The 15,536-nt window shown below is 41.0% G+C and overlaps 1 protein-coding gene across 5 annotated transcripts in view; it reads right to left on the bottom strand.

The window, feature by feature from the left end:
* The window catches only part of ERC2 (ELKS/RAB6-interacting/CAST family member 2), a 1,638,183-nt gene that overhangs the window by 1,120,745 nt on the left and 501,902 nt on the right, over positions 1–15,536 (bottom strand). For all 5 annotated transcript variants that reach the window (XR_003856601.1, XR_003856602.1, XR_003856603.1 and 2 more), the window contains one exon: positions 6,631–6,798. Coding sequence is in view for 1 of the 5 variants with exons in the window: in XM_029600911.1 (XP_029456771.1) it covers positions 6,631–6,798 (168 nt within the window). In the remaining 4 variants the exon portion in view is untranslated. The remainder of the gene's footprint in view (positions 1–6,630; positions 6,799–15,536) is intronic.

Raw genomic sequence — 15,536 nt, forward strand, 5'->3', positions numbered from 1 at the left:
TGGCATTACAGGAACCGCCCTTCGCTGGTTTGAATCTTACCTGGATAATAGACACTACAAGGTCAGAATAGGTAATAGCGAATCCAAACCCATTAATTTACCTCGAGGCGTTCCCCAAGGCTCCTCTCTATCCTCTACTCTTTTCAATATTTACTTGCTGCCCCTATGCCAACTCCTCTCCGATCTAGGTCTCACTCACTTCATCTACGTGGATGACATCCAAATCCTTATTCCCATTACAGAATCTTTATCCAAATCCCTCAAAACCTGGGAAAATTGTCTCTCTTCGATTAACCATCTCCTCACAAATCTTAATCTCACCCTTAATACATCCAAAACTGAACTCCTTATCATTTCTCCTCAACATAATACCATGACCCCCTCTGACATCAACTCCTTTCCCCCTTCAATATCTATCTCTCAACATGTACGAGATCTAGGCGTCATCTTAGATAACCAACTGGACCTAAAAAAATTCATTAACTCCTCCATAAAAGAATGCTACTATAAACTCCATGTTCTAAAATAACTAACTTATACAATACTTGCGCCAGTACCTTATACAATCCCTTCCACAGTACCTTATAACCTATACAATCCTCCTGCTCAAATTTTTTTTTCATCGCTCTTTCATTCATGTTACTTATCTTTTTCCTCTCCCCATTTCATTTACACACTATGTTTAATAATCAACCTTGTTTTTAATTTTTGTAATCCACTGTTATGGGCTTAAGATGTTATTCTTTCCTTGTTTCCATGCATTATTTATGTTATTTTACTACCTGTTCCATGTAAATCTTTAACGTTATTTTTATACCTGTTCCATGTAAACCGATGTGATGTGCAAACGAATGTCGGTATAAAAAAGCTTCAAATAAATAAATAAATATTTCTACAGCAACAACAAAATAACCTCTGAATCTGTCTTAAAATATATAGATGCTCAACCAATATTGTTTGTTGATCTAATACTATTGTAACCTACTTTAAATTTATTTTAGTCCACTTAGAGGCCATTAATGATAAAAAGTGGAACATCAAATAAAAACACAATAAAGTAATTAATAGACAAATAAATAAATTTGACACATATACACACACAAAATCTAAGATCATTTTAAACTTTCAATTGTGTTAATACAATATCAAATTTAAAAAAAACCACCAGAAGCATCATGGCATGGATTAAAAGGAATGTACCTCACTAAGATGTTTACAAAATATCACATTTTTTAAAAACAATTTTATAAACTTATAGAAGTCAGTATTCAAAGCCATTAAGATGGATAGTTTGTAATTTATCCATCTAAATGGCTAGTTTTGAAAATTCCCCTCTCTTATCCAGCTACAGGATCATTCAAGAAATTGTACAAATCGCATCTTTGTGTACCTTTCTTCACTTTAAATCATATCAAATCTTCACTGATGTGTACTGTGCTGTTCGTACCTCTGGCTGTGCATTTAAAATTGTCCCCCAAACCCTACACCACTATCAAAACCTCACCTCGAATTACTAGTTGACACTCCTCAGTGGTATAAATAGTTGATTAACACATGTGCCACCCCAGAGGCACTCTTTCTCTCTCTCCCCTCCACTCCCTCTCGAAACAGGATTTGCAATATTTATCACTAATCCCATTTCAGGCACAGCATAATGCCAGGAAAAAAGGTGTAGTTACTTCCAGCGTGATAACATGCATTATGCTATTGCACACAACATTAAATACCCCTCATTTTCATAAACACCCAAAATCCTCCCTTTTGACTAAATTTAGAAAAATTTGCATACGCATCTCGCGATGCGATTTTTATTGCAGGTGTTATGGCGTTATCGCAGGTGCAATAAATTTAACACACATTGCAGTAAATACCTATGTGAAGCAGTAAAATAATGCATGTTGCGGTATCTGAACAATTTTCCTTACCATTCCCCCTTTTTTTTTTTTTTTTTTATCATGGGTGCTATTCATGTGAAATTTATAGCAAAATGATGAATCTAGGTCTAAGTTAGCCAGCTGAATAAGAAAGGGGCATGCTAGAAACGTTCTGGGGTGGGGCAGATTTAGGTGAATAACTTATCTGGCTAACTCCGACATTAAGAGTTAGCCACATAAGATTTTGGCATAACTCTAGACGTGTCCGAGAATAGGTCTAAAGTTATCCTGGAACATGTTACCAGATAACTTTAGACTTAACTGGCTATATTCAAAAGAATATAGCCGGTTTAGTGGTGTATAGAGGTTTTGGGAAAAAAAAAGATCATGGGCTTGCTGCCGCTGACACATCCCCCCCCCCCCCCCCTCCTACCCAAGTTCCAAATGCTCAGCCCTGCTTGGCCAAGATTGCATAACCCCTCCAAACCCCCTCTATCTGATTTGAAAATATAAGCACTGCAGCTGGTCCCAATCTCATCCCAGGTCCCAATGAAATATCAAAAGAATTATATTCTCTAGTCTCCCCCACTTCCCTCCACTCCAACCCTTATCCTCCTGGTACCTGAATTGCCCTTATTCTTCACTGGGATCGCAGAAGTGGCCCTAACACAACCCAGGCCTGGCGCTGCTGGTGTCACTAAGCACTTTTGAGGGAAATCAGATGGAGGGGATTTGCAGGGCTGCAGGCTCGGCCCAGCAGGGCCAAGTATTTGGACCTTGGGTGGGAGGGAAGAGGGAAGACGTGTTAGGGCCAGTAGGTCTTCAATCTTTATTTTTTAAAACCTCAGTTAGCCACGTAATGGGCTATATACGTTTTGAAAATATCCGGTTAAGACTAAAATTATCCGGCTAACTATAGCCAGATAACTTTATAAACGTTGATATTCAAAGTCTGCTTGGGTAGGTTTAAAGTTATCCGGCTACTGTTAGCCGGATAACTTTAATCAGTGATATTCAGTGGGACATTCATCCATCAGAATACCCAGGACATATTACCCAGCTAAATTTAGCCAGATAACTTACCTGTTCACTGTCTTACTGAATATTGGGCACATAAATTACTATTATATTCTTTGTATTCTATACCCCTGTAATTCACAAACAGCTTAACTGAAAAGGATGCAAGAGACATAAAACTCAGAAGTGTTTTTAGGATGCTGGAATGTATCTATTGGAAGTTAGGCATAGACTACCAGATTTATATTCACTAAGAGGTAGATTTTAAAAGCCCATCACATGCCAAAATTGAGAGATACAAGTCGGTATCTCACGCACCCACTGAATTTTAAAAGCTGGCCAGATAAGCACACATCTCCCATTGCATGCACCTCTCAAAATTTTTCAAAAAAGGGTGTGGCGAGGGCATGGCCTAGGCAGGGCATGGGCATTTTGAGGCATGGCCAAGGGATGTGCTTGTATATACTTACGCGCCTGGGCAGGCACTCAGATCCCCTGCCGCACAAGTTTACTTTTGCTAAGAACAAGGTAAAAAAAAAAAATACAAAAATAGCCATACCTAAGGGGTTTTAAGGGTCTGGGGTAACTGGGGAGTGTAAGCTATTCAACCAGGGGGTTTGCACAACCTAGCTGTTAACTGGGCGAACTGGTGGCTTAAACTGGCAATGTCATGGATGCACGCCCCTTTTAAAATTCCTCAACTTACACGATAGAAAAGTAATTTGCATGCCTAGACACGTACCTATTTAAAATTAGGCGCACATGTGCAGGCTATTTTATAACATGCGAGCATTTACGTGCACAAGTTATAAAATGGCTGCATCCCTGGGTGCACGCCAGTGCACTAGTATGAAAGTTACCGTCTAAGCTGTTATACCCTCTATTTCCTCCCCACCCCAACACAGTATTTTAACAAAATCTAGAGTACATACCCATACTTTTAGAAAGTTTCCTGCTCTATATACATGTGTTTTTATCCTCAGCAGTAGGAGGCATTCACAGGGGATGGGGATTGTACTTACATGTATACATGTGTATTTTCTCTCAAAAACACTATTTGCCCAAATTAGCAGGTATAAATATGTGAAGGTAGTTTTTCTGGAATAATTTTCAAAGGGAAAGCACATTTGTAAAATGTAACTAAACACTCTGCACCAAAGTGAGCATTTATAAAATTAACCCCAAAAGTCCTACATTTTTACCATTAAGCACAGCTAATACAAATCCCTAAAATCTAAAACTCCAAATTTAGCATCTGAGGGTATTTCAATCCCTTTCTGTCTCTGGTATCTCAGGCTAGCAATTTTCTGTGATAACTTGATAACCTGTAAATGAAGCTGGACGCATGCCGTAATCAGGAGATGAGTGTGCATCTGGCCTGGTTTTATAAGGCAGCCAGATGCGTCCACACGAGCCAATGCATGAATATCTCACATTGGAGAAAAAAGGAACATGGTGTGGTGTTCTGGAATAGGGACAAGAGATGCTCGTGCGAGTACCTACACACCTGGGCCTATGCCCAGCTCCAGTGCCGTGTAAATTTACTTCTGCTATGGAGGAGGGGTAAGTTTAAAAAAAAATGTATAGGCATCTGTGGGATGTTAGATGAGTTTGGAGTAACCTGGGGGAGTGTAGGCTAAAGAACAGGATGGTTGGGAGGAACTAGCAGAACACTGGGCAAACTGGTGGACAAACTGATGAAACTGGTCATTGGCTGGATGCACTTCTGTTATAAAATACCCTACCTTGCACGTCTGTAAGCTGACTTACACTCCTGGGCGTGCACAAGCTTATAATTAGGCACACAGATATGCGCGCCTAGGCTATTTAATACCATGCGCGCATATGTATATGTATTTTTTTAAAATTGCCACATCTCTGGGGGCGCACCGATGCACGCATGTATATGTGCACCTGTGCGTTCGTTTGAAAAGTACTGTTCCCTGAGTTTGTACATGCGTTCATTCAGTGGAATCCATTATTAAACATAAACCCAAGTGACACATGGCACTAAATAATTAATTGGACTATTAAATGGCAAGAACAGTTTTTAAGGAGGTATTTAAAGGGAAATACAAACGGGCAAAAAGATGAGCAAAAGGAAGTATTTTGCAGGATGTGACAGCAAGAATCATGTAATCCATATACTGTCTTAGCTATATATGTTGCTGCGTGAGAAATTCCCCTCTGTAGTATGGAATACCTAGCTTTTGAAACTTTATAACAATAGATATGTTTTTTATAACAATAGATTCTTGTACATGGTACACTTTCTCAGGAAATAGTTTTACTCCAAATATTTGTATAATTGTATGTGTTCTTTTCTGCAATTTTTATTCTAAAAAGACAAATTACATACTTTTGGTTCAAAGATTCAGCTAGTCTGGCTACCAACGATGACGAAATATTCTCCTTTAACAATACAATACCAAGAAAACAGCCACAGTGCTCCCTTTGTTAAGGAAACATTTTAACGAGAAAGAACAGACAACACAATGAACAGACGAGAAATGATTTATGATTATTAGAGAAAAACAAAAGAATTCTTGCCTGTGATTAATCAAGCCACATTTTTTTGGAAGCAAGGATAATTCTCAGACATCTCAAAGGTTAAGCAATCATAACTTAAGGATGGCCCTGTCAGGATTCTTTATAAATAATTAAACATGCTGTGATACAGGAAAATCTCCCAAGTCTTAATGAGATCAATAGTGTTGATCTGACTTTCACTATTATTTTCCTCTTGGCTTCTTTTGCTGTGGATCATTGGATGAAATATATTAGCTTCATTTTTCAACTGAAACACACCATGGATCTGTACGCCACTGTAATTAACCAGATGATGTCCCACTGTTTCAAAGCAGTTTCTTTCAACATAAAGTCAGCAGTGTATGTTATGTTTGCATGAAGATTAACAATGATTGTAACGCCAGCTCCAAAAAAAACCAATACATGTGATAAATATGGTTAAACCAAATACCATTCTCTTATTGGAGCAGGAAGGAAATAATCAGACTAAAAAATCTTGATTATAAAATCACAGGAAACTATACAAGGCTGAACTACCAGGAAAACAGATGGCAAGTTAATATGAAATCAAAAAAATCCAATGCTGCATTCCTTGTTGGAGAGCCATATCATTTTTTTCCAAGCAATAAACCATGATAAGACAAATTTGGCTGTTAAATTATGAGTTGCAATTTGCAAGTCCAATACACAATTAAAAACTTTACATTTCAATAAGCCTCCACAAACATAAAAACAATTTAACTTTTAGGGCCTGTTTCATTAAACTTTTTTCCCCATAGACACAGAATGGGAGAAAAGACTTAATGAATCAGGCCCTTAGACTTGCAAAATGTTTAACCTTACCGATACAATATAGTAGTTTGTTAATAAATCTCCAAATTAATGTTTTACAATTCAGTCAAGGTTCTTCTACAGGGATGTTCAACGCTAATCCTGGAGAGCTGCAAACTAGCCTGATTTTCAGGGAGCTAATCATAATATTTAAATATATGTTTCTTACACAAAATGTATGCACACATATCATGAATACGCATTGTAGATATTCTGAAAATCAGATCTGTTTATTATGCTTGCATTTTCCCAAGTTTGGTGAAAAGTAGCTCTGCTATTTTATACCAGTTTATTCTCAAACTCTGTCCTGCACCCGTCTGCTTTGCTTCCCCATACAAAACTCAACTGCTCTGGCTTTGATATATTTTTTTTAAAGTACCTTTTTCTGGAGGACATTGATTTTTCTTTCCTTCACTTCCAACATATCTTTCATATCTCGTATCTCACCGGCCAGGGTACCTTTCTCTTCTGTGAGGTCCTGAAGCTGTTTTGTTTTTTTGTTGAGAAATGTTTCCTTCTCTTCCAGTCGCAACCTTAGGGCATCAACCTATGAAAGATTTTACACATATTAGAGCAGCATTCTTTTGTGTTTAAATGTATTGAAAGCATAAACTAAAACTACACTAATGCTAATAATCACCAACAAACATTATGAAGATATCCCAAACTGTGATAAGACAGAAATATAACATAAAAAATACCATCAGAGTACAGAAAAATGTAACACAGGATCCTGTGTCCTTTTACATACAAATGTATGTACCAGTCTTCTCAGCTACACCAACTTCATGCCTTGAATACCGGCATACAGTGTTCCATCACATATTGAAATCTAATAGTGTATTATCCTTCCAATGCAGCATTTTATTAAATGCCTTCTTATAGCTCTATTTACAGAACAGTAAATATTCACACGTTACATAAAGAATTTCAAAATAAGAGCAGATTAATACTCCATATTATTGTACCTAAGCAAGCAGAACACTCATCCAAACTAAGGGCCAGATTCATTAAGGCTTTTCTTCCATTTTGTGTCTATGGGAAAAACCCTTATGGCCTAATTTTAAAAGGCCGGCCCACACCAATACTGGGAGATATGCGCAGGGGCCGGGCTGCGCGCTCCCCGCTCGCTTTTTCAAAGCACCACAGCCACGCACGTATCTCCTAATAAGTGTGGAACAGCTGGCTTTGAAGAAAGGGGCGAGCAGGGGGCAGGGCATGGGCAGACCGGGACAGCGCCATTAGCCAACCGGCCAGCCAATTCAACTTACTGCTGCTCCGGAGAGCAGGAAAGTTGAAAAACAAAAAAAAGGGATAGTTAGGGGGGGTTTTAGGGATCGGGGAAGATAGGGGAAAAGGCATGCAGGGTAGGTAGAGAGTTTAGGAAGTTCCCTCTCAGTCCACTCCTTTATTGGAGCAGACTGGGAGGAAACTGGGAAAAGGCCCTATTGTGTCACCACGCACTTCTTAGAAAATTCCTCCCCTTCTGTGCTTGAGTAGGCACCCGTGCGCACATGCTGATATAAAATTATTAGCGCGGGTAGCGGATTTTATAACATGCGCATATTATAAAATCAGCACGTCCATGTGCATGCGCTGGGAACCATGTGCACATGGACACCTGCACGCCAGTTTAAAAATTTACCTTTTAATGAATCATATACTAAAGTTAATTTAAGGCCCTATTTTCAAAAGACTTTTTGCCATAGGTACAGATTACAAACAATAATTTTGAAAATAGGTCCTTTCAAGTTCAGGGTTGGTTTTTTTTATTTATTTTTGCAAGTGTAGTAATAGAGATTTGTGAACCTTCAAATTAGGTTCTTCAAACAATTTGACAATTTACAAGGGCTTTTTTTTTTTCAACATTGAAGAAATCCAAAGTAGATTTGAAAAACAGTGAATCTGCATCAGATGTTTTGAAAATCTGACAAATTTTCTCAAGTGGATCTGGGGAAAATCCAAAGTTTACATGAAATTTGATGCAAGCTGAAATTTGCTTGGCTGAGTTCAATTGTGACACATCTCTAGTAATAGCAAAGTGCTAATTACAAAAAAGGAATGAATCTAACAAACAAGAAATGGAGCAGCCTATATTTAAAAAAGCCACAAGTCATAAGAAAAAAATCAAAGGAATGCTGTAACATGTGACAGCATACAAACTTAAAAAGTCTAAATGTTGTTTACAACAGCTCCTAAAAAAAATATGACTACAGCTCTAGGATTCCTGTATGCTAATAACCAAGAACGAAATGATAGGATGTGATCTAACAGAAGAATTGAGGATAATATAATACTATTAAAGAAAGTAGAAAGTACAATAATATCAGAGTTAAACAGTTTTTAAGTCAGCAATGATTATAGCATTCTCTCAATTCAAATATGATATTTACCACAAATTTACATATGAATTCTAAGCTGACACAGAAGTCCAATCCAGGAACCACAAACTTGCCAGCAAATTCTAAATTTTCCTCATGGTTGACTGGGGCTTCTTTTTCTTTCCTTAATTTTTTCTCTCTTTTTAACTTTGAGGACAAGTTGAAGCAAGTTGGCACCTGATGAAGGATGTGGCACCATTGAAGTTAGTTGGCAGTTTGCTGTTCCCAACTTGGGACATTCGCATCTATTCTTTTCAGATAAACATTTACAATTTATTATCTATAATTTCTTTTACAACATTCTTCCCAAACTCTAAAGATCATCCAAGGCACTATATAAAAAGTATTACAACATACATAAACAGCAAGTATATAAGCAAAATGAATTAAAAACACAAATAAAAACAAGAAAAATTATGTCTGACTCCTAACACACAGGCTGATACAGTAAGGAGCAGTAGGAAGAGCTGCACTAGTACCGGGCGCACCCGCGGTTGCCGCACGCACAGTCCAGCTCTCCTACGGCTCGATACTGTATGTAAATAGCTTGCAAATGCAAGCTGCGTCTAAGAAGCATCCGTGAAGCGTTAGGCCTGCGCAACCCATTTTACTGTATAGAGCGCTATACAGTATCCTGGGTGCGCTGGCCTAACGCTTCACGGACACGCTGCTATCTGTCATTTCAAATGTCATTTCAAATGACATTTGAAATGACAGGTACCAGGAAGTGGACGGTTCTCCGATGCTCGGGATTGCCAGTCCTCTCTCCCCTCCTCCCAAAGCAAGCAACAAAAGCGGAAAAAAGCGAAAACGAAAAAAAAAAAAGTAGCAAGAGAGAGAGGGGAGAGAGGACGGGCAATCCTACGCTCGGGATTGCCAGTCCTCTCTCCCCTCTCTCTCTTGCAACTTTTTTTTTCGCTTTTTTTTTTTCCACTTTTTCACTTTTTTCCACTTTCGTTGCTTTGGGAGGAGGGGAGAGGACTGGGGCTGCCCCGGAGACCAGTACCCATGGACGCGGCCAGGGCAGGTGAGCAGGAGCTGGGGGAAAGTTTGCCGCCTACCCTTACCCCTGCCTCTAATGCAGGGGTAAGGGTAGGCGGTAAGTTAGCAGGTTAAACGCGCAGCAAAATGGCAGGGTAAAAAAGCGATAGTCGGGGCGCACGTTACTGTATGGGAGGGAATAGCTAATTCGATCGTTTACATGTAATATACATGCCGTGGGAGGAAGGGGTTACCCGGTGATTTAAGGACGCGGTAAGAGTAGGTTAAAGGGGATAGTGTATCGCGGGTTGGACTAACGCGGCCGAAAAGTGGGTAGAAAGCGGGTTAGGAGCAGGGTAACTGCGGCCGCACTTTACTGTATTGACCTGACAGTCATCAACAATCCACCAAAAAATGATTTACTCAATGTTACTAAAAATGAAGGGATACCCATACATAGGAGCCCAAGACCCCCACTCTTCTCAATTCTATCTCTTCCCAGCAATGGGCAAAAGTCATGCTTTGACCTTCTTGAAGAATGAGAGAGAATTAATTTCCTGCCTAAGTTCAACAGGAAGCTGATTCAACAATTTTGGGCTACTATTAAAAAGGCCCTTGATCTATTCTGTACATGCCCCACACACCTCCTTAAAGGTAGGAATTCAAAGCAGAGACCCTTGACTCAACTGCAGACAATATGATGGTTCATCCCAAATCAATTTATTGAATATATAAAGAGGACACTTACCCCTCAGAGCCAAGATCTTATATTGAGCTTGGGCAGCAATTGTATCTGATTATAATGATGCTGTTTGTCTATTTTAATGTTTATGAAATGACTGTTCCTCACTTAGAATAACTGGCAGTCACAAGAGGCTTTTAGGATTTCACCTGCAACATAGCCTTATCGTATCTTCTTGAGCCTGCAATGAAACCTCCCCACCTGCAGAGGTCCTCAGTATGCATCATCACTAATCTTGCCAAGTTCTTCCTCACTGCCCTTACCATACTCCAGCCCCAAGCCCTATGTAAACCTGCCCTGCCATTCTAACCTTGTTTTCTCATGGTGTCACTTCTGGCTCTGTGACCTCACCCTTATACTTGCCTTGTAGCCTACAGGCATTCTGCCTTGCAGCCCTTGGGCCTAACAGCCTTATTCCCAGTCTTGAGACCTTTGGCCTTTTCTCTCTTGTATCCTGCCTTGGGGTCTTCAGGCCTATTCTGTCTATTCTAAGTCTTGCTGCCTTCAGGCTTCTATGTTCTTTGTTTGGTGTTTCCCTTGTCTGCCTTGACTAACTCCTGCCCTAGTCTGCCTTGTTGGTCTTGTCCTGTTTGTTCCAGTAGCTTGTCCAGTCATGCCTGTAGCAGGGTCTTATCCTGGCAGATCCAGTCCTGTCTGTTCCAGTATCCTATCCAGTCTTGCTTGTGCTAGAGTCCTATCCTTGCCTTGTCTCACCCTTTTGTCTAGTTCCAGGTCCTGCTTCGTATCCAGCCTTGCCTTGTCCAAGCCTTCTCTTCAGTTTGCCTTGTCCAAGCCTTTCCTTATTGGACTCACCACTATGATGTACTGCGGCCGCAGAGACCTACTGGCCCCCTAGAACCCAAGGATTCAACTGCAAGGGAGGGGACCTGGCTAAGCAGAAGACTAGCCCTTGTCTTGTCCCGTCCTGCCTTGCAGTCCCATGCTGCTCCCCAGGTTGATTTCCTGGACTCCGGGGCCCATAACACAGGTGAGTTATAAGAAATTTGAAATAAATAAAATAAATAAATAAATTGGGAGCCAATGAATACAATTAAGCATCCTAGCCAAGAAGGTTCATCGAGTTAACACACTTCAGGCAAGCACATTCTGGACTACCTGATGTCTATGGGTGAGCCATGGAGGAAGGCCCATCCATCGACTATTAAGATGGGTTAATAGGATTTCCTTTGTCCAATATGGACAAAGTTTCTAAGTAGAACACAGAGAGGGAACAGACTATCAATTAAAGCACCCTAAAAAGCTGAAATAGCTTCAGTCTAGAACTGAAACTTGGAATGATTGCATCACGTCTACATCCAAAAACACAGATGGTGTAATCTCTATAGACCTGAAAAAAAGCTTTAATAAAGTAAAAAATAAACATATTCATATAATTTATTGAAGTTTAAAGAGAAAATGAAACATGCCTGTCAGAAAAATGTGGAAAAGGAAATTGAGCTGCAGAGGCAATGGCAGAAAGGTAAATAAGGCAGAACGAGGAAGCAGAAATGAAATGAGATTGAGCTGACCAGAGAAACCATCATTGCTTCCAAGAGAAACCATCATTGCTTTTCGCTTTCCAAGATTTCACTGGTATTTGGGTGATGAGAACAATGAGATATACAGATCAGTTTTAGGTATGCTCTTCTCTTCACCTCAATACAATCTATTTCATCAACTTCTTTTACCTTTTTCCCCAGCCTAGATAAATTTTTCCATTAAACAAAATAACAGATTAAGGGGAGACACACACAATTTAAATAATCTTTCAATACTGGAATAAACAGAATGAAAATACATAGGTAACTGAATTGGGAAATTGCTAACTTAGGCCTGGATTCACTAATGCTGCAAGACATAGTGAATCCCGGCGGTAACGGAGAGCGAAGCGGGGGGCGGTCCTGCGCTAGCCGGCAGCGATCGCACCTCCGCAGTGCGATCGCTTTCGGCGCGAAATAGACAGCAATACGGAAGCTTACAGTTTCGCTGTCTTCGCTGTGTTTGCAGAGTCGGCCCCGGTGCCGCCCCGGCTCCTCCTCTTCCGGGGCCGACTCCACCCCGATGTTGCTTTTGCACGCGCGCTAAGCCTTCTAGCTTTAGAAAACACCCCCCTTAATAAGAACAAAAACAAGAGGGCAATAAGCCACAATGCTCTCAAAATGCAATGAACCAGAAACAAAGGTTCATGGTTATACAGTGTCAGCTTTATGGAGCAAGGGAGAGATGGAAATGTGGGATCAGAGAACCACAAGGATGAATAAATGGGAATTTAACAATATGAAGTTAGGAATAAACTCAAAAGAAAATGATCAAAAAATCCTTAATTTGTTAGAGCAGCTTCCCCTGCAGCCAGAAACAACTGTGACCTAATTTGGTAATTACAGTTGAGAAAAATAACTCAATGTGCACAGCTGTATGCAAACAAATTTTCAAGCCAAAGAAACCTCCTACAGTTTCCAAAATATACATAATTGAAAACTCACAAGTGTAACGGTATACAATCTATATAAATAAAAATGTTAAATAGTTTGGACAAAATCGCTAAGCTCAGAAAGCACTGAACCGATTGCTTTCAAATTTGGACACAACCTTCATTTCGCATACAGGAAGGTTCTTCTGTACTTACATTACAGATATGTCATACCTGTGACAGGTAAAATAGGTTTAAAATTTTTTTCGAGAAAACAGCGACATCTGCTGGACGTAAGCGCCATTGTTACACCTTACACTAACACATGCTACACTAATCATTTCGCCAGTCCAGGTCCACGTTTCGCTTCCATTTTAACACATTCGCGCACTTTTTTTGCCGGAAGATAACTGTTTCCTTTACAGATAAAATACACCCACCACCCTCCTCACACCCCCCACACACATGCCAAATTTATTTACTTCCCAGGCCCTCACAACACACACAAAACCTGACAGAAGTCCGGGAGGCTCCAGCAGGGGACCAGGACCGGTCCGGGATCCATCTCCTGCACTACGGCCGTCGGCTGCCAGCAATCAACATGGCGCCGACAGCCCTTTCCCTTACTATGCCACTCAGGGACACCAATGGCAGCAGTAGCCCATGTGACATAGTAAGGGTGAGGGCCCCCTCGGCGCCATTTTCAGGACTGGCAGCCGGCGGACCTTTGCCCTTACTATGTCAGAGGACCTACTGCTGCCATTGCTCCACCCCACTGACATAGTAAGGGCAAAGGGCCGTCAGAACCCGTTTCAGTGCTCGCAGCCGACGGACCAACGCCAATACATCACTCCCGGACCGCTCCTGAATGCCCGCTCCACCGACTGACATTTTTATCAGGTCTCGGGGGGTCTGGAGGGTGGGGGGTGGTAATGAATTTATTGCGAACATCTTGGGGAGGGGGGGGCAGGTTTCATTCATTCAGCAACTCTGGGGGGGGGCAGGGGGGGCTACTGTTTTTCGCAGGGCTGGGGGTGGAGGGGCAGGAAAGTGTGGGGTGGTTAGTTTAAGAGAACTTTTCTCGTAGGGTTGTTTTTTGGGGGGAAGGGGAAGGTTCACACACAAATACATACACTAAACTTGCACGATCTCGGGAACGCACCAAAATAGCCCTCCCCAGACCACAAAACAAATTTGGAAGTGCAAATTTGGTTAGGCACTCCCCTATTTGGCTACATAACACGCACAGACGCCCAGGGACAGACCACATGTAGCACCAACAACTTTAATTTCCCAGGTCTTGGGAGGGGGCAGGAGGGTGGGGGGTTATTATTTGATTTAAAGGGTTGGGATTTGGGGTGGGGGGTTCCCACAGAAATAGAAAGACAAAGGTTTTCTGATCTGAAGGGTAGGCAGTAGGCGGGCGGAGGTGACAGTGAGGGGAGGGAGAATGAGGGGGGAGGTGAGTGTCAGGGGAGGGAAAATGAGGGGAGAGGTGAGTGACAGGGGAGAGAGTTGGAGTGGGGACAGGGGAGGGAAGGGGGGGTGAGTGACCAAGGGGGAGGAGGATGAGTGACTGAGGTAAATGAGCAAGGGGGAGGGGGAGGGTAAAGAACCTGACTCTGCCACTGCAACGCGTAGCCAGGTACCGCTAGTGGTATTTAAAATATTAATGAGGTAAATTATATTTAACAGTACATTTCACAAATACATGAGAAAAGCAGACTAACTGATACTGTGTATCATAAATTTGTAATCTGAGTAAAAAGCAATTAACATTTTGAGTATTTTTCCTAGATTGTTCCTAATGCTAAGATCATGGTGTAAGATCACTTGTGAGCAGATCTCGGTGCCTGTTTACTCTGATATCTTAACACTTTTTTAACTTGATCAGATTAGGACTTAATTAAATTAGTTTCACATTATTTATGTAGTGTAAAACAGCAGAAATGTAATCAAACTATACATATCTCTGTCCTTAAGTATTTATATTTTATTTTCTAGTTTTACATACCAATCCCCATATTACCACCTAGCAGATCCATTTCTCCTCATTTCCGTTTTGCTTCATTCATTTCCTTTGTACTGCTTAATTATTTAACCTTTTCTCTCTTCCTTTCCTCCTCAACTGTGTGTTCCACGTTCTCTAATACAAATCCCTTCCTGTCCAGGGCCACCACTGACATAAAATTGATACCTTAAAGGTGAATTTTCAAAACGTTTTGATGGTGACTTTACATGCAAGCGCACATGTACGAGCATATACCGGCTTGTATCAAGAGATGTGGCCATTTTATAACACACATGTATATGCATGCATGGTATAAAATAGACTGTATGCACGGATAAGTGCGCACGATTTTATATGGACGTGCACATGTGTGCGCAAATGTTGCCTCTGCCATGTAAGCGGGGGGACTTTAACAGAAACGGGCGCCAACGCAATTACTAGTTAAACCACTTCATTCCCAGACACTTCCCGGGTTACCAGTAAGCCCTGGGTTAGTGCAGGTCAATTAGCTAGAGTAGGATGGATGAAGGGAAGAACCATTCAAATGCATCCTCCCCTTCTACAAGGTCTGGAATGGCCAGCCCATTTGAAACAGTATATAACCGAGCCCTTGCTACAGTTGGGAGGTAGTCCCTTGAGTTACTACTAAGTACAAGAAGCAGAGAGGAGTTTAGATTTTGTTGTTTTACAGGCCCAGACAGTTTTAGCCAAGGAAGTCCTGTTTGGTGGTCGTGGCCAGGGTTAGGAGGTTTTCTACCCA

This window comes from Rhinatrema bivittatum, chromosome 4 (assembly GCF_901001135.1).
Source record: "Rhinatrema bivittatum chromosome 4, aRhiBiv1.1, whole genome shotgun sequence".
Taxonomy (NCBI): Eukaryota; Metazoa; Chordata; class Amphibia; order Gymnophiona; family Rhinatrematidae; genus Rhinatrema; species Rhinatrema bivittatum.